This window comes from Hippoglossus hippoglossus, chromosome 8 (genome assembly GCF_009819705.1).
Source record: "Hippoglossus hippoglossus isolate fHipHip1 chromosome 8, fHipHip1.pri, whole genome shotgun sequence".
NCBI classification, from domain to species: domain Eukaryota; kingdom Metazoa; phylum Chordata; class Actinopteri; order Pleuronectiformes; family Pleuronectidae; genus Hippoglossus; species Hippoglossus hippoglossus.
In genome coordinates, this window is record NC_047158.1 from 21,549,194 (window position 1) to 21,569,143 (window position 19,950).

Below are 19,950 nucleotides of genomic sequence, written 5' to 3' on the forward strand. Positions count from 1 at the left end.
TGTCATCACCATGTTTTTAGCCCAAATGTCCGCTGTGATCCTCCTGCCTGGAGCCACGTTCACGTTCGCGCTGTAGCCTTGCTAGCTCCGGTAGCATTAGCTGCAGCTACTGCTGAGTATATCGCTAAGTATCGTCACGTGCCCCGCGAGCGTGTGCGTTGTGTGCGAACATGAACGTGGCTCCAGGCAGGAGGACGACAGCGAACATTTGTGCTAAAAACTTGGTGTAAATGACGCCGGTTCGAGTCCAATTTGAATGCCGGGGCTTACGGGCACTTGGATGACACCACAGGAGCAGCTGTATTGGATTTGGCTGCAACATGTTTACCCCTGAAACTCAAACACTCCCCCCCCCCATCGGAATAGTGATGAGTGAATTTTCATTTTTCGGTGAACTATCCCTTTAAATCGTGGCCCCCTGTGTTGCCCCCCCTCAGATCCGCCCCTGACGATAAAAGCAGCGTGGCCTTTGTTCCTCAATGGGCGTGGCGTGTGCGTTGGGGGGGGGTGGGAGGCGGCGGGCGCGCGCACGGACAGACGGACGGGAGTGAAAGCGAGTGCGTGCTGACGTCACCCGCTCGCTCCTGTCAGTCAACGCCAAAATAAAAAAGCAGGAGAAACTTTCCCACCGAGCTCGTCTGTGATAAATCACCCGGAGGAGAAGCCGCGAGGCCGCCGCGTTGTTCCCGGGGGGCTGTGATGGTCGTAGTCCGGACACGACGCCGCCCAGGAGCCCGTGTTTCCCCCTCGCCTCTGCCGGGGACGCTCGCAGGGAGGCTGCGGGGCTGGAGCCGCGTAGCCGAGCGCTGCTAGCTAGCGTCGACCAGCGGAGGACCGTGGAGCCAGACGGCGGCTGATCCGGGCTCGTCCGCCCGACACAGAGCTGTGCGACGGGGAGCAGGTAACCGGGGCCGCCTCCCTCCGCCTCCTACACCCGCGGCATGTCGTGTTTTTGTCCGCCCTAAGACCCGAGGTTCGTGCGCCGGTAGCAGCGTCGGGGGCTCCAGCGGTGAGCAGCGGTGCTCGTGGCAGCGTTAGCCCGGCGGTAACTGTGATTCCCCGGCTGCTGGTTCCGACGCGTCCCGCCTGGTCCGGTGTGGATCACAGGCAATGAGCCCGTCTCTCCGCCATGCTTTGTTGTGCACTGTGTGGGTTCGCTGTGGAACAACAGGGAGAATCAGTCCGGATGGTGATGATGATGATGATGATGATGATGCACCTTCTGCTCGAACCAGCATGCACGTTACCGGGGAGCTGGTTTCGCGTGTGGTCCGGAATGCTACGGGCTGGCCTGGGGTCAGGGCGTGAACACTGATAAATAACCGTAATCTATAGCTGGAAGAAACGTGCACATTTAGCCTGCACAGACCCAGGATCGGTGCAGCAGCAGCAGCAGCAGCTGCACCGATCCTGGGTCTGTGCCCCGGTGTGGGGAGGTGCAGCAATGCGGTAGACTGGGGGGGGTTTTGGATTTCCACAGGAGCCGGAGTGGGAAATTGAACCGCTCTTATTTATGTTTGGTCGATATGTCACAGGGTCACGGTTTGCTGACAGTGCAGCGGGACAAGGTCAAACCCTGGACGGCAGATCTGCTCTCCTGTCCGGGCTGTCAACCGCAGTGAGGAGGCTCCATGTGCCTCCTCCTCCTCCTCCTCCTCTTCCTCCCATGGGGCAGTGTAGTGAACCAGGCTGCCAGGTGAAGAATGCCAATGAATTATTCAGGCACATGCTGCATATGATCAACGTGGTGGGGAGAATGTGCACATATAGCGGCTGCTCTGGGGGACAATGACAGGCTCTCATGGCTGGTTCAGGCTCCTCCGAGGGGAAAGTGCAGCCTCAGCCTCCCTGTTGAACTTGGTCGTTTAGAGAACGAGGCACTGGAAAGGTCAGTGGTTAGTGGGAGTGTCAGGAAACGTGTACTTTTAGGTACAAGTCCAGTCTCCTCTGCAAATTGTTATCGGGCCAACACTTTCAGTTTAACTTTTGACATATGAAGAAGCAGCAAGAGATGTCAGACGTGTTCAACAGGATCATTAACGGAAGATTCAGGTGAGGGGTGAGGCACATTGGCGTCGGGCCTTATCTCGTCATCTCTCCAAGTTGAGATCGGCGTCTGCATCTTCTACGCGTACGGCTCTGTTTCATCCTGAGATAGTTGTATTTTTCCAGTTTTATGTCAGTCGCGTGTTAGAAACGTCGTCAACGCGCCCACATGGTCGCTGTGAACTTTCTGGATTTATTCCCGGCTGTTTTCTCACATGGCCTCACTCATTTTCTGGGAGGTTCCTGGAGAATGTCCGGTAGCAACTGACCTGCCTGAACGTCGAATCAGTTTTGAAGTAACACGAGGGAAGGCAGGTTTATTTGTAGAGCCGAGTAGTTTAGTGTAACGTGATTTGGATCCGTTGAGGGCAGATAGATTACACAGTAAATCTTGCTTGGAGAATCCACTTGTAAACCATATGTGTTGTTTACACGGGCCCGAATCCCAAATGAGGTTATTTGTGTTTCTGTTACTGGTTGATTTGTTATCTGTGAATGAGAGAACAACGTACACTGAGGTCAAATTAACCCCAAACAGAATCACGAAGATGAGCTGCATGCTCTTTTAGCTGCGACTGAAATGAATATGCGGAGTGAAAGCAACTGAACAGTGTAAGAAATGAACAATTATTTGCAGAGGCAATCAGGAAAGCATTCGGCATTGATTTTAAAAAGCAGACCTGCACTTCCCTGTGAGCTTGTTCCACACGTGTAATACTAATTTCACTCTGCACATCTTTTCAAATGTTTCTCGAGCTGGAAAATCCTTGTGAAGAGTGCCCCTGAGCAGGGCAGTAATCCTCAGCAGCACTCAAAGTACTGTCTGGAGGTGCTCTGCTTTCTGTAAGAGCTTGTTCTTGTTCTTTGTGTTCCGCCGTGCAGTGTCCAGACACTGGACATTTTAGATTAAAAATAGAACTTCATGTAGGCTGCATGCCTCCCGTGTCACGGGTTGTCCAGAGGGCAACTACTTAGGTTGCTCTGCACTCGCAATGCCTTCACAAAATACATGACTGCATTGTGGTGCTTTGTGTGAGACCACGTTGTGTGTGTGTGTAAGTAATCTTCACCTTTCACAAGGCTAATCGGCAGCTCTGTGGAAATAAGTGGTTTTAAATCACTTGCATAATTTACAGTATGTGGTTTTAATCAGAATTCTGTGAATCTGTCGGGGCAGAGTCCGGACCAGCACAGATGCAGTATGTCGCAATAGCTAATGTTGCTCAAGAACAAATGAGATGTCATCATTTCCTCTGGAACGTGTGATCTTTTTTTAACTTTCCGATTCCGGCAGATTCATAATTGGAGTTATTTTGATATTGATATGGACAGTTTTGCTGAACGGGTGTAAAAAATCTGTTGAGATTAAAGAATCTGAGAAACGAGGCCTGATGCGGATCTTTGTGTTGTTAACAAGCTGATAGTGAAGTCAGGATTTCTACTTGTTTTAGGAATATAAATTACTGGACTTGCTTTGTATTTTGTTCGTCTAGAAAAGGAAACCAGGCAAGAAAGAGTCAGTGACCCTGAAACATCCAGAGAACGGAATCAAACCTTTTTTTGTTTGCGAATGTAAGAAACTCTGGAACAGCAGTAATGATACAGTCTGAATAGTCGCATCAATCTACAGAGAATGGGGGGGGGGAAACTACCCGAGCATTGGAAGATAACATTTCTCGTAAAAGAGACTTGAACAAAATGACTGTTGCTGATTTTGCATGTGCTATTTCAGTTCATCCGGTCTGATTGTCTGTCATCAGAGGAGATGAGTTTCAGGTCAGGTTTGACCTCAGAGAGAATAAACTCTACATTTACAACTCTACTCTACAACCTTCATTTCTATTGTTCCAACACTTTATCTCTTTTTAGACATCAACTCTGGAAAATGTCTGGAAGTTTTTTTTTTTTTTAATGGTTCCTGTTTTTCACCCTGAGATATTTGTATTCTTACAGTTTTGTGTCCTTCATCTCGCTGTGAGTTTTCTGGATTCGTTCTCACGTGGGCTCGCTCTGATATGTTCCGGACAGTTTACTATAGGGACCTGGCAGGAAAGGTTCTTGTGCTCGGACGTTGATATTCTCGCGTACAGCCCCTCAGGAAACTGTCCGGACTTCAGTGCACGTCTGAAAGCAGCTTTAAACTCCTCCGTCTTTTACTTTAATCTCATAGCTGAGTGATAGAATAAAGCCCAGATGATTGTAACATTAATAAAAAGCATTGTTGAAGCAGAATTCAGGCAGAAAACCTGTTGCGCACTTCAACAGCCTCTGTCTCACGAGCTGAGCCAGTTGCTTCATCTTGACAATCCTCTTTTCTCCCCTCGCTCAGCCTTGTTTTCTTCTCACGGATTTTTGCTGTGTCCAAACTAACCCGCTCTAATCCTCTTGCAAAATATACATAATAATAGCGACCTTTTATTCCCATGCAGCCTAAAGGCAGTGTTTTCTGCTGTATTCACTGCACCCACTAACTTTTGTTCATGTTTTCTCTCCCCTCTATTGCCCTTAACTCTAGTGCCTCTCCCCGGCCTCTGCTGCTCCTCTCCCCCTCTGTGGACAGCCCTGCTTGTCTTAAGCTCTCATGTTACTTGTATTCGACAGCCCGTGTCTTCGCCTTATTCCTTCTCCATCTGTCTCTCTTCTTCTCTCTGGACTGGAGGAACCACACAGGGCGCCAGTTCCTCCTCTCGCCACTGCCGCCGCCGCCGCCTCCGTTTCTCCTCTGCCCCTGCCCAGGATGACTGGCAGTCATCGATTGAACCTGTCCATGTGTATCACCTCACCCTCTCTGTGTCCTCCCACCCCACCCCACCCGTCCCGTCTCCCTCCCTGTTTTGTTTAGGTGAGTGATGGAGACGAGGGAGTTGACCGTTGTAGCTGGCAGCTTCGTGGGTTTCCAGCTACTCTTCTCAGTGGCCAGCCCGCTGCTCTCCTACGCCATCGCCCCGGGTTATGGACGGCTGCCTCACACCAAACTGACAGAGTGGAACTCCAGGTATGTCACAGGAACACACCGCCGTCTCTCCTACAGGCAGACACACTAGTTTGATCTTGCCAACCACGTGGAGGCCAGAGCCTGACAGTTGCCAGCTCAGCACCTGATCAGAGTTCCACCGCAGCTCCATGCAAAAGGTTATCATGTGGTCGTGTATGACTGCAGATACAGCCCCTCATTATCAAGTGAACCTTAGTCAGCCAACGAGAGGGCAGCCAGTGAAGTTTAAACTGGGAGATATTTATTTTCTTTCCCGCTGAGCGTCAGATGAGAAGCCTGGAAACGGAGGGAAACGACAAGCCTGGCTCCGTGCTTTTCACAAAACGGTAACACGTGTTTAAAGTTTAATCTCGCTTAAATCCCCAAGGGAATAATTCATGGCTGGGAGGATGGATCTCCAATAAAACGTGTGTATCTCTGCAATAGAAAGGGACTGTGGTATTCCCTCTTGCCCAAAAGGTAGAAATACTTAAACACCCAGAATGCACTGGGCCTCTCTCCTATTGGAGGCTTGACCACAGCTTCATGTACGTTTGCAAATACTAGCGGCAGGAGCCGGGTTCCATTCACCTCTTCAACCAACGTTTGTAGTCGCTATGGTTTCGACTTGTGTAAACAAACGTGAGTGAAAAGTACGTGAAGTTTGAATCTGATATGAAACTGTACCACCGAGGAACTTCTTCAAGATACTGTTATGTAACACTGACCCCCCCACCAGTGTTCTACGTGTGGAGCTGGACCCTGAAGCCCCTCAGGCCAGCTCATCATCATTCCACACAGCCCCCCCCCTCACTAACGTCAGGGGTGAAGTTCAGGGGGTAATAATTTGTAGTTGCATAACATCTTTCACTGACGGTTACAGGCTGTTTCTTCTCCTTCATATCTCAGTCGTCCGCAAGTGCTCGCAGATAATCCCGGGTTCACACAACCATAGCTTACATTAGCCTGTCAGTATGTGAAAGTGCAGGGAGTATTGACCGGAGCATTGAAAACAAGCCCGGCCTTTAGAGTGGCCTGCTGTTGCGTAACAGCCTGCGCTCTGTGTCAGCGTGTTGTTTATGTAACCACAACTTAAGAGCAAGTGGAAGAGGGAGAAAGCTTTTCCAAAGAAAGAACAGGGTCAGTGTCGAACACAGCTTCACGGAGTAGAAGCTTGGTAATATATTCCCTCTACTTGACAGAAACCATTCCTTTTTAATGTTTACAGATATAATTAGGAACTCAAGATAAGAAGCAGAACGGCTCTGAGGCTGCACTCGTATTCTTTTGAGGACAAATCACACGTCTGGTGTCCACAGAGTTTTCAAGCTGCTAAAATGTAGAAGTTTGGAAACGCTGCTGAAAACCGTTTGAGTTTGATAACTCCGGGTCTGACGAGCAGAAACTGAGATGTTTGGACATGATGATTCGATTATGAGGCTCCCTTACTGGAACCAGTCGTCTTAGCTAACAGCTGTTGTGGAGTTAAATTTGGCATTTTACAAAGTTTTTACTGTTCTCACCGACATGGGAATGCCCAGTGCACATGAGTGGTCGCGTAATATGTATTTTCAGGCATGTTGTATAAGATGCCCAACACAGTCACACAACTTTAAGGACACGTGGTTCTACAAACTTCCCTCAGCCAAGTTCCTCCATGTCTGTTCCGCTCTCGGACACTTGACTCTGTCACAACAGTAACAGTGGGCTCTCTCACTCTCACACTCGGCCGGGGCTCAGGCCCAGCAGCTGTTGCCTGTAGCCGGGGGGGGGGGGGGGGGGGTCACTGTCCTCCAGAGGCTGTGTCAGTGAAGGAAATGTGCTCCTGGTGGAGCGGAGATAAGAGCCACTGGACCGCTGCAGTATCTCTTCAGTGGCCCAGATAACTGATCCAAAGTTCAGGGGCGATGCCGTATCAGGGCTGATGAAAAGGAAGATTCCACACGGGGGATAACGTAGATGTAATTTCATACTGTATGCAAATGATGGACAGCAGGGACGTTTACCCATCCCTACTCTAATGTTTACCCGTTTCAAAACCTGTATTACTCTGCCATCGTGTTTATTTAATTGATTTCATGTGTGTGTCCGTCCTCAGGTTGGTGTCGACCGTGCACGCTCTCGTTGTGGGCCTGCTCTGTTTGTACATCTTGTGGTTCGATGACGATGTCAACGCCAACCCCGTCTGGTAAGAAAACAGGAACTAACTCGCAGTTTAAATACCCAACAACATTGTTGTGTTACGAAATAATCCAACATGTGACCTTCAAATACAATAAATAGCCTCATAAACCAAACAGAAATGATCCTGTACGGCCGATAAGGCAAAGATAGTCACAGATTATGTCTCGTCATTGTAGCAGGCTTCAAAAGAAGGGAGGGAATTTGAATGCTTGAGATGCCTTCAGGGGAAACCTGTCCTCTCACAGCTGCTCTTTACGATCAGCAGCGACGACTCGCTCACGAGGGGGGGAGGTAACCGATGAGGGGGTGAAGACGGGAGGTGCGGAGCAGTTTGGAACGTCGGGGCTGGTGGTTTGATACCCTTTGGTGAGATGGAGACGGCGTTCCTCTCATCAGAGGGAAAGCGGGAGGGGAGAGAATGGATCTGAGTCTCCAGTGAGTGGAGTTTCAGTGGATTCAGTCTTTGATTATTGTCTTTCAGTCGTCTCTCCGTTCTCCGTCTTCCCCTCACTCCGCTGCTGTTATTTTCATCGTTGAATCCCGAAAAATGAGAAATCTCCCTCCCTTCCAGTATTTAAATCAGTCCTTGATTTAAATACCAGCTCTCTCTCTTTCTCTCTGTCTCCCACCTCTCCTTCCCTCTTTCTCTCCTTTCCTCTCCCCTTTGTTTCGCTTCCTCTCTGGCTTGCGGGCAGACAGACTCGAAACCCACCAACAAGGCTCCTTTTCATAGCAAACAACAGCAGCCCAGTCTTCTGCCCCCTCCCTATCCTTCACCCCCCCCCTTCACCACCAGCACCTCTCGCCATCTGATGTAGCAGCATCAGGCTGTCGAATCAATGCAGCGCACCTCCCTCGCTCTCATTGTCTCTGTGTCTACACCCGGCCTGCGTCGCTGATGGAGCAAAAAGAAAGTGGGGTGGGGGGGTCAAGAGGGACCCTCCCCCCCCCCCCTCCTGCTACCAATCTTCATCTGCTGAGTAGTCAGGTGCTTAGTGTCCTACCCCTCCTCTTCAAGACTGTTTGTGTCCTTCTCACCACGTGGACTGGATTCTGAGCATTTTGTTTCTTCCTCATAATTTGAGCGTTTCAGCATTTATATCTTTGTGGGAACAGTTTCTGTGTCACTCCTCCACTGGGCAGCTTTGTTTCCTCACTTCTCTATGTTGAATTCACCCCCGTCGCCCAGCGGCACCTCTACCCGATCCCCGGCTGTATCCTAATGCCTTACAGCTCATCCCGTTGCAACAGCGGAGTGGTGCAAGCATTAATTCTCCGGTCAATCTGATTGTATTACAGCGCCGCTAACACCCGTCACACAGACGCATTGTTCTGCCCGCTGCTCTCAATCTGGCCGGTGTGGCCACAGCCAGACGCGTTGGAAACCTGCTTTGTTTCCAGCCGCTGCTCAGATCTCCTTCAGTGTCAGTCGGGCCGGCAGCGTGGCCTTCGCTCTTATCATAATCCATTCAGGTAACAAACAGGCAGCGAGTCCGACCACCGGGCCTCGGCTGCGGTTCAAGATTGTCTTATCTGGATGTGGAGTTAACATGTGCGGCGTCGTCTGAGGAGAATGGAGGAGCTCATTTCAGGGTTGTGTAGAGTTGAGATTAAGACGTTTTATTCCATATAACCTGCAGGCGACTTGTAGGGGGATGGAAAATACATTTACTCCATTTATTCAATCGTTTCAAATATTCCACTTTTTGAGGTTATACTTTCCATTTCTAGAATGTTGTTTTGATTTCCAGCTGTTGAATGAAGGAGACGAGGTTCCTCTGTTTCATGGCTGGACTCCGGTACAGTTATCTGTCTACTTCTACTTCAGATGGTGACCTAAAATAATCCATATCTTCTCTGGTGAAGCCTGACAAGATCCAGATACACATCTGAAACGTCAATGCATGTGTGTGAATTGCAAATGCAGATAATGACCCATCGTATAGTGTGTGCGTTGTGTTACACAAGCAGTCAGCCGGTCACTGGCTATACGATACCTGTGAGTGATACCAGGATCCGATGTCTATTGAAGCAGACACCTTCATTGTTGTTTTTGAACAGTTGTTGTTTGCAAGGACACCAAACGGTCACTGTGCACGAGTCCGTGGACTCAACCAGCTACTATTTATCCAGGCGCTTTGCCAAAGGAGGCCAACGAAGAGTCAACAACGTGAATATGTCGTTCATTCAGAACAGACCAGCTCAACTTCGTCTCTGGTCTTCGTCAGCGTCCTGTTCTTTTTAATCCATGTCCGAGGGTAAAGCTCATCAGCAGCAGACAATCATTAGACAATCCACCTTCAATGACCCGAGTGATTCGTGATGAGGGTGTTAACATGTTTTTATTCAGGTTTGACTTCTCCTCTAAGCCAAGGTGTCTTTCTCTAGAAATTCAAAAAAAAACGCCTTTGGCCAAACACGCAATGAAACTCTATCTGTACAGAAGTAGGTCATTGATCAGAAGAATACAAATCACTCTTGGTGGTTTAGTTTTTTTTCTTGAATATGAACAAGCTTCCTCCTCCTGTGTTTACCTTCAGGGTGGTTGAGTCAAAGTGGAAAACACCTTTTTAAACTCTGTTCTGTTTCACAGGGGCGAACCCGGGCTCGTCAAACTCAACGTAGCCATAACATGTGGTTACCTCCTTTACGGTGAGTTTGTGATTGGGAAAAGTCAACCTGCACTTTGAAATGTGAGACTCATTAAACCAACATTGTTTAATATGTCAAAGGAAACGCTATGAGCCCTTTTCTTTTTTTTATCTGCTCTATATTTGACTCACTTTTAAAAAACTGAAGATTCAATGTGACATTTTCAGCCTAAAACATCTTTTTACACGATCGCCCTCCTTCACAAACCGACGTATCAGTATCTGACAAACCTCTCCCCTGCTCTCTAGACCTCGTGCTGCTCGCCTGTAACTGGCGCACTATGGGGACAGGTTTTTGTCTGTCACCACTTGGCGGCGCTCTACGCATATGGATATGTGCTGGTGAGTCACTCCTCTAGATCCAGGGAGTAGAAACCAAAATAGTAATTTAACAAACTGGCTGATTCAGGTCTTTTGCTTGTGTTATCGTGATGTGTATTTATAATGTGTGTTTGTGTGTGTGTGCAGACTCGTGGCGTGCTTCCTTACTTTGCAAACTTTCGGCTTCTCTCAGAGTTGTCAACACCGTTTGTGAACCAAAGGTGAGTCTCTCCTGTTTGTGAGTCACTCTTTGTCGTCGGCTCCTCTGACTGAAACGTGTTCCGTCCTGACGTGTCTTTATCTTCGTCTCCATCAGGTGGTTCTTCGAGGCATTAAAGTTCCCCCGCGGACACTGGATGGTGGTGTCGAACGGCGTCGCCATGGCGGTGGTGTTCTTCCTGGTACGCATTGCCGTCATGCCGTCTTACTGGTTCAGTGTATTCGCCACCTTTGGCACCGAAGAGTTTGATCGGCTGGGTTTGGGCGCCCAGGTGGCCTGGATCACGTCCTGCATCGCCCTGGACATCTTGAACACTATCTGGATGTACAAGATCACCCGGGGCTGCTACAAAGTCCTGATCGGGAGAGTCAGAGGAGGACGGAAGGTGAAGGAAGGAGCAGAGGAGTCGTCTTCCCCCCCTGACGGGAAGTGCGTCAACAACCACAAGGACTAAAGAGACGTAGAGTACAGGATGTGTAGACGCAGACAGAAGCAGGGAGGCAGGCTGGACTCAGCATCCTTCACCCCCCCCCACTGCTCCAATCCCTACGGTTAGCCCCTGATCTCGTTGCAGTCGGCTACTGGACCGGGCTGAGACGCCTCAGGCTCTGACCCCGTCCCCGGACAAGGAGACGGCTCTTTGACTAACTCAAGCACCAGCCTTGTTTTTCACTGACAGATTCGTATCCTGCTGGGTGACGGCTTTCGGTCGCAGACAGAGCTCACAAGCACACTTTTAACTCCACTCGCCTGTTTCGTCAATGCCGCCGCCGCCGCCATTCCTCCCTCCCCCCCCCCCCCCCCCCCCCCCCCCACCCCCCCCCCCCCCCTCCCCCCCCCCCCCCCCCCCCCCCCCCCCCACAGTCTCCTGTCACACTCAACTTCAGCCAAAGCCCAACCCTCTGAAGTGCCTGTGAACGACAGGAAAGCAATAATCCCGGAGGAACAAGATCGCGAAGCTCAACGCCGTTTATCCCCTTTAGACGACCTCCATCTGCTCCTGAAGAACGACCTCTCCTGTTTTTAATACCGCGTCCACACTCGAGGAGACGTGACGTTCAGAGTGAGGAGCTCTCCCATCATCAGACCCGTGCAGTGTTTGTGAATCTACAGGGCTCTCGTCTGGAACTCATCTGACCTCACAAAAAGAGACAGGAAAAACACCATAATGCCTCTTCTACAGTTTCACCTGCTGTGGCCTCCTTGTGACAAGTGGCGCCTGCCGATATCACCAGCCCTCCAACCTTCCTTATGATTTGGAATAAATATATAGTAGAGCACTGAGCATGCAGGAAAGGGAAAGACACGCTCTCTAACACCCTTAACCTCTCGCAGGACGAATTATGCCTTTTCAGTATTCATCACGTCAGTCTCTTCAGTCTCTTTAGCCGTCACAGTAATGCGTCTCAATCTAATATCACCGTCCATCCATCGCAACCCTCTGCCTCACTGGATAGAGCTCCACTATCCAGCTCGAACATTTGATTTTGTTCTACCTCTCCCCCGGCCTTACAGACACTCTGTCAATCCCTCTTTTCTTTCTACTCTTCTGTACGTAGCCTTCTAAGTGTGGTGTGTGTGTTGTGGTGTCACCGGTGCAGAGGGGCCGTCTGGTCAGTGCAGGGAAACGCAGGGGCATCACTTTTCTCACTAAAAAAAACGTCCAGTCAGTGTCGAGCGGCACCCCCGAGGCTTTTATACTTCCATTTATTCTCAGTAACCCTGAGGACCTAATGGAGGACAGGGGGTTCACACACACACACACACACAGAGAGAATAGCATGCTAACCACACACTGTATTTGGTGCCCTTCTCCAACACTGACGTGGTGCTCCTCTGTTTGCTGAATGTTAGCAATATGACATTTTTCAAATTCTTTTCTATCTAATACTCAAATTTATATGGATGTACCGATCTGTGACAACAAAATGCTGTTGAAAGCAACGTGGCAATCTGCATGTTTGTTTTTTCTTTCTGTATAAATGTATAAATCATGTCTCTAACGCATGGTAAGATTGACATATTTCTGTGATGCCTTAGTGAATAGTTACCATAGATGAATAACATCTAAACATTAATTGCATTGATCTAATGCGGAGAAGGGTTTGTCTTCCAAAAGCAGGTGATGTTTTTGCCTCTGGGAGGAAACTGACTGCATGTACGTGTGATTCCTCTCTGCTGTCCCTGCATGTCTGTACATATACTCACATACAGTAACTCTGCAGGTACCGTTTTCCTACTGTATGGCTAACGCACTAATCCTGGCCTCGTTCTCTGCAGAACGGTTCAATTCGGTTTCACAAGCACTAACACAGGCGACGTCACGACAGACAGAAACACAAGAGGTTGAAGATACAGATGCATTTGTCCTCTGCTCCCGTTTTGACTCCCTGTTTTTGTGTTTGCTTTAACGAGTCCTCCACCAGTACAGCATCGGGCTCCTGTGACGTTTTCAGACTCACGATGTCAGTTGTTTGTTTGTTTTATAAAGGGGGAAAAGAATCGATGCAGTAGAACCAGAGGTTATCGTCAGGTTTCCATTCAGCTGCAGCACACGTTTTAACAAAATTCCTAGAGATGTCTGTAGGAGAACACTAATGAAAGTACACTTGTACATCGAGTAGTTCTAATTCTGCAGCCAGGTGCAATGAGACAGAGACTTTAAGAAGAAACACTGGAAAACAATAACTAATTATCATGTTTTTTTTAAAATGTATGAACTGTCTCCTCTGCTCCACACACATCAGATGGTAGCTGGCACTAAATTGAATCTCTTTAATGGAGCTAATGGTTCAGTCCCATGCTTCAGGTCGGTCGTTAGTGATTCAGGAAGTCTGAGCACCTTCTAACGTAGCTGGAGCCGAGATGAGGAGCAGGTCCGCGTCACTCTTTATTTCTAACGTCTTGTTTCCATCCTCCACCGACGCTGACTCCAGTCACTTGAGGCATTTCTTTTATCGAACTTTGCACAGCTCCTCTTGGAGCCACACGAGGCTTTATTCGACCAGTACATCCCAACATCTGTGAACAAGTTATTAAATTGTTGGATTTCCCATTTAAGTATATCCGTCGTTGCATAGTTGGTCTAAGAATGTGTGTTGGTGTTTTCACTGGAACCAAGAAGCACACTCCCTGCGGAGCCATGACTCAGTGATCTCCTGTCTTTCTGTCTGTCACCACAGAGGGGGGGGGGGGGCTACAGTAACTTGTGCCTTTACACAAACGGTGGATGTGATTCGGGCAGATTTGGATTAGCATGATCTTTCTAGTGTAATAAATACCCAGTGATTATTTCCCCTCTATTCCGTATGTATACTCTGTGTATATTTTTATAATCTGCCTGCACAATGATTAATCCGGCCAAGTATTATAATCCAAAGTTGATCCGTCGTCAGGAGCCTGTTGTGTGTGTAGATTTTTTTTTGTTGTTGTTGTGCTCTCCTGGTTACAGGGATGTGTGTGTCTGTCTGTGAATGTTGTGATGGGTCGTTCAGTGGCATTACGATGAGCTCACGGCGTCCGGCGTGATGAAAACTGAAAATCAAACTATATATTTTTGACATGAGCTCTTCGAAGACGGACACGTGGTTCACGGGAAAGGCTAACATCTCGTTTCTCCGGCCTTCTCCACTCAAAACTGTGAATAGATTAGAATATAGTAGAATATAGCTGTAACTGTTCAGTCTAGATACTAAAGTGATCGGGGGGGGAGGTTTGACGACGTGTTCTGGAATGTCTTTTTAGTTTGAACGTTGAACTGAACTTTTATACTTGTCAGGATTTTCTACAGAATTATATTTCAAGCCCTGATATTTGTGCTGTATCTCAAAACCTGGAGCTGCTTGGAAGTCGACAGAATGAAGTGATGAGGCTGCTGTAACCTGAACTTAATATTGTGTCAGGTTAGAACAACCCGATTGCCTTTGTTTCTTTTGGGGGAGGCCAACGTTCATTATATTATATAATGAATATATTTTAAAAATATATATATCAGAAAGGTATAAGGAACCAGCTCAGTATCCTGTTCTGAGATCGAGTACATTATAACAAAGCTGCATTCAAATTGGTACTAATACAGTTTATTGAGCTGCTCATCTCAAGGTTACACACGGTATTTAACACAGCAACTATTAGTGCTTCTCAAATCTTGTTTTCAAATTTGATCCTGTACGAACAATGAAATGTGACTGACTGGATCTCCGAGGACGACAGCTGTCGCGTGATGGTTCAAAAACGACTGGAAAACCTTCAATCAAGTGACTTGCCAGTTTTTGTTTCTCCTGTTGAATGACTTGCCAGTGTGGCTTATGTTCCCTCCTTTTTAATTTTGTCTCCTAATGCGATGCAATTTCTTCCTGTGATTACGTTTGTGTTTTGTTTTTTTTTTCCTCCTGGAGGTTTTAATGTGAAACAGCCGACACCTCCACACTGGCCTTGGGGGCCTCGTCTGAGCGTCGCGTCGTGGCTCAGATTGTTGTCGTCTGCAATCACCACTACTAATGATCATGTAATTGTAGTGCTGACAGCTGAGACTTACTTGAAAGTGTTAATCTTCAATAAAGTTGAAGACGAGAGAAAAGTTGGTGACGTGTTTTTTTTATTCTTATAATTATTATATCCGAGCCTCTGTTTATGTTTTGTGCACATTCATTGTCCTCTGAGCGATGATGTCAGCAGGGGAATGACCTGTTGACTTCAGGGTGACGTGTCCACGCGGCAGCAAACTGAACCGCTCCAGTGGCTCGTCAGCGGCCGGCTGGTTGTGTGACAGTTCTGCACCAGCTCGCCAAGACCTGCTACTGGGAGCTGGCATCAAGCTGCGTGCTTCTCTTTTCTCTGTGAGTTGTGTATGTGCAAGAGATGAAAAGACCAAGACGGAGTGAGACATTCAAAATGAGATGAAGGAGTCAAACAAGAGGTTTGACTCAAGTAGGAGTGAAAGAAAGGTGGGGGTCTGATCCACCTCCTGTGTGTGTGTGTGTGTGTCTGTGTGTGTGTACTTGTACGTACCAATCGGTCAAGGGGCTTGGTCAGAGACTGCTCGAGCAGCTTTACCAAACATGGTCACATAACAGAGGCTCAATGAAAATTTCCTCCTGCTACTACGACTCACATTCACAGTGTGGACTCACACTCACACACACACACACTCTCTCACACAGACTCACACAGGGTGGATATCATCACCTGTGTGTTGTGTACACACAGAAACACACCTGCGTGACTCAGAGGTCCACCGTCTGTCGTCACTCTGATTCAACAGGATTTCTCCCGGCTCGGTGCAGCTCCCTCAGTTCTCTCCGGCCTCTCAGGAGTGTTTACCTCCTGTCAGCTGTGTTTGTTGGACATTTTGACTTCCTGTCTATAAATGTGAAGTCCCCCCCCTTCACCAGGTCTGATATCTGTGTGGTGAGCTCGTTCCCTGTGAGCAGCGCAGGCCAGTGACGATTCCCAGCAAGTTATAATTATGTAAAAATAAGATTATAGGGATATGCCTATTTCAGGAGGAATTTATGGTGAAGACCTTTCCCAGACTTGGGAAAACAAAACACATTAAAACCATTTTTACATTCCACCGGAGAGGCTGTAAACGGAGCTGCTTTTCCAAGGTGCTGCCCAGAGGTGATTGAAATGACTTGTGAAGCAGCTCGTTAACAAGCAGCAGCAAAGTGTCGCTGCCGACCTCAGCCCGAGACGTCTCGAGTCTCAGCCTCGATCAGGACGTGAGAAAACCACTGAAAACACGATGTTCACCTACGTCTCCTCAGGAGGAGCATTAGAAGGACGAGGGACCAATTCTTCAGATATTTCTGACCAGAAAACAAATGTAAAAACATAAAACAGCTGAAAATTCACAGAAGAAACTGATTTGAGAGTTGAATTACTGACAGATGTTGAATTAGCTGTTTAAGTGGAAGTAAAAGGAAGCTGTGATTTTAGTTGGAAATGAGGTTCAGATGAAGTTAACACACAGAGAGTAGTTCTGTGTCTGAAAGGTCAAAGTGAAGCTAATACACTGGTTGGAGTCTTTGAGGGGTTCCAGGGGTCCCTGGTCACATACCGACCGAATGTTTGACCATTTTGATCCTGAATTTCATACACTTCCTCTAATAAAACATAGAAAAGCAGAAATCTGGTCAACTGGGAGTCCAGTGGTCGAGTTTGTGTCACTTGATTTGTCCTTGAAGTGCAAACGTTTGAGAAGCCGTTTGGGCTAAGAAGTGAAATTCAGATGAAGATGAACAAACATATATGATGGTGAGCTGCTGAAGGAGACGACTCGTGTTCGAAGACGTCCCGGTGGACGCTGGTGGTCTCATTGACCAAATCCAGGTTTGTTTGAAGCCTCCTGTCCGACGGTAGCGGCAGATTAGAATCACGCTGCCATGAACTCAGCTTTCAGAACTCCTGAGCTGAGCAGGACCTCGAGGGCCTTCTCCATAAATAGCCCGACGGAGCGGAGTGAGGAGAGGGGGAGAGGGGGAGAGGGGTGTAGAAATGCCCTTCTGAGTTTCTGCACTAATCTCCCTCACTAACTCTTCCTCTCCCTCCCTCCCTCACTAACTCTTCCTCTCCCTCCCTCCCTCACTAACTCTTCCTCTCCCTCCCTCCCTCCCTCGCCCTTCCTCTCCCTCCCTCACTGGGTCCCTGCATCCTTCCTCCAGTCTTGGTCCATGGAATGCTCCGTCTGCAGCCTGTTGAATTTCATGACTCCCGACTTCGACCTAACACCTCCATCGTAAATACACCTAGAGCCTGGAGCCCCCCCCCCTGTCCCAGATGAGTTCACTGTTCATGTGTCTCTTAACTTTCTCTGACACATGTTCCACACGTGAATGTTTGAGTCACGGTAGAAATTAGAAATTGTAAATCACCAGTTAAAGTTGCTTTTTTCTTGGATCGCTGAGTTAAACTCTTAAAAACCTTCCCTTGTCGATTCAATGTAAATAATAATATACTGTAAACACAAAGTTTATTATCACAGGACTTCTGCCTCAGGTCGATAAAACTGTGGCACTTTTACTGTCTTTGGTCTTTTTACTCATCACATCACATTACGCCGATTAACCCAAACATACAGACAACATGAGTCCCAGCAGGATGTAGATATATGTGTCTGTTATTTATATTGTGAGGGATTCCTCCTCCTCCTCCTCCTCCTCCTCCTCCTCCTCCATGTTACATCTCTATACCTCTGTCTCTCTCTCCACGTCTGCTCAGGCCCTTCCCTTCTCCCATCATGCCCAAATAAAGTGTCTGAATTCCATGTGTACACTTCTTCTTCTCCCTGTGAAATGTTTATAAAACCCTCACTTAGTGTGCGTGTGTGTGCGTGTGCGTGTGTGTGTGTGTGTGTGCATGTGCGTGTGTGTAACTGTGAATAGCGTCTGTGCAGAAAGCAGAATTCTATTTAATAGATTAAGTTTAATTTAATCTGTGTTTGCTGATAATTTAATCACCTCAGAAACATTTTATATTACAACAAATGAAACGTCTGCTGTGTTGTAAAAGCAGAATGTAGAAAGTTACCCACTTATTTAATAAACTCATTTTATTTATTGGGCTCGGTTGATTATTTGTGATCTCATCAGGGCCATAAACAGGATTTTATCAAATATGTGTCATGAGTTCAACACGTTTCACCTTCATCTGAAACTTTCACTGTTTTAAACTCGTCTTTCAAGTTTATTTAATTAAATGAAACATGTTGTTGTTTACATACCAGCCGACACTTCAACTACCTGTGGCCCTCAGGGGACACGTCAAGTGTATTTATTGTTTCTTTCTGTCTTCACATACAAACTGATCAACCTGAAACTACATTTACAAACTTTTACTGACTCCTCGTCCAAATGGCACAATCTCTTCTCTAGTGTTTATAATGTTTTATTTATATTTTTATATTTTTGTATTTGCACCAAACACACCACAGCAAATTCCTTGTTATCTGTAAACCTACTTTAGAGCAATAAACCCTGATTCTGATTCTGTGATGCTGCAGGATCCATATTAATCAGGTGCTGGAGCCCTGATTAAAACTGGATCTGAACTTTTTCAGACAAAAGCTCATGTGAGGGTGAAACGTAGCAGCTGCAGTGAGTTGGATGTGAACGAGTCCAACAGTGTTGTGGTCGGTTGCAGTCTCTCATGCAGACCATCGCTCTGCAGTAATTATTTCACCTGTGTGTGTGTGTGTGTGTGTGTGTGTGTGTGTTGCTGTGTAACAGTGTGTGTCCAGTAATCTTTCTATTGTACCTCAGCTGTCTGTGTCCCTCTCTCTCCCTTTCCAGAAATTTCCTCTCCAGCTCCATCGGCCGGCCATGTGTCCAGTAGTGACACACAGAGACACACACAGACACACACACAGACACACACAGACACACACACACAGCAGAGGGTGAATCACGGAGCCTCCTCCTCTGTCCCCCTCTGACTCCACAGTCCCTGGATCTGGTGCATTCCTTCTCCCTGTCGCCCGCCGGCCCATCGGGGGAGAGAGGAGTAACACACTGGAGTAAAAGAGGAAAACCACCTCACTGCTCTCCGAGTGACGTCAGGCGCTCAGAAGCTTCCACACACACAGACACACACACAGACACACACACAGACACACACACGACAGACACGCTGCTGTCAGCTCCACAGAGATGTGACGCTATAAACACACATATATTTGGATCTGATGAGGACTTCTTGTAAATGTCGGCGTTGAAATCTCAAACTGAAAGAAAAGTTTGATTCTGTCCAGATCCACAATCCCCAGCTGAATGAACCTCGTCCTGTCCGTCTGTCCCACTCCGTATTAATTTCACAATTTATATAGAACGTACTGTAAATTTATTCATATAGCTCCAGTAAAAGTGTAAAATTGAAGACAAAATACATTTACAGTTTTATACAAATGTTAACAGGCAAGTTAACGAAGCTGTGATGATGAACCAGGGAAATCTTACCTGTGCTTTTATTGTGAGTGTATAAGAATTTAACTTTAAGACACTGTTACTTCATTTCAGCTAAACTTTCCTTTAGTAGTAATAGTAGTATTCTTATGATTATTATTAGTTATTATTATTAGTAGTAGTAGTATTGTGATATTACATCTTGTTCAACAACAATATGATCTGATAAGATAAGATACGATACGATGCAACGTTATTATCCACACTACGTACAGAGCAGTAAAGGGGAAAGTAAAAAATATAAACATCATTAATAATATGAAAAAAAGCCCATACATAATTAAATAACTGTAAATATGATATAAATATTATAATACGTTATACAAAGTAAACAGAGTATATAGTAGGACTGTATGAAAGTAGGATTGGACTTAAAATATACTGAACTTTAACAGACAGAAATGAACATTGTGAGAAAATATACATAATTATACTTTCTTAATAATTAGTATGTGTGAGTGAGGATCTAATGCAGTAAATTAAATACATAAACTTATATTAAATATTCAGCGTCACAGTGACATTAGACCTTTTCTCCCAGAACATGAAGAGTCATCAAAGAGATAAATGAGTGATGATTCTATGATGTGTTGT

At 46.9% G+C, this 19,950-nt stretch overlaps 1 protein-coding gene across 1 annotated transcript; it reads left to right on the plus strand.

The window, feature by feature from the left end:
• Positions 1-511: 511 nt before the first annotated feature.
• tlcd4b (TLC domain containing 4b) lies at positions 512-12,934 on the plus strand. The gene is given in 8 exon segments (XM_034593254.1): positions 512-901; positions 4,889-5,041; positions 7,119-7,208; positions 9,798-9,856; positions 10,105-10,144; positions 10,146-10,197; positions 10,324-10,397; positions 10,493-12,934. Coding segments are annotated over 7 exon segments (819 nt in total). The 5' UTR covers positions 512-901; positions 4,889-4,895; the 3' UTR covers positions 10,851-12,934.
• Positions 12,935-19,950: the final 7,016 nt, after the last annotated feature.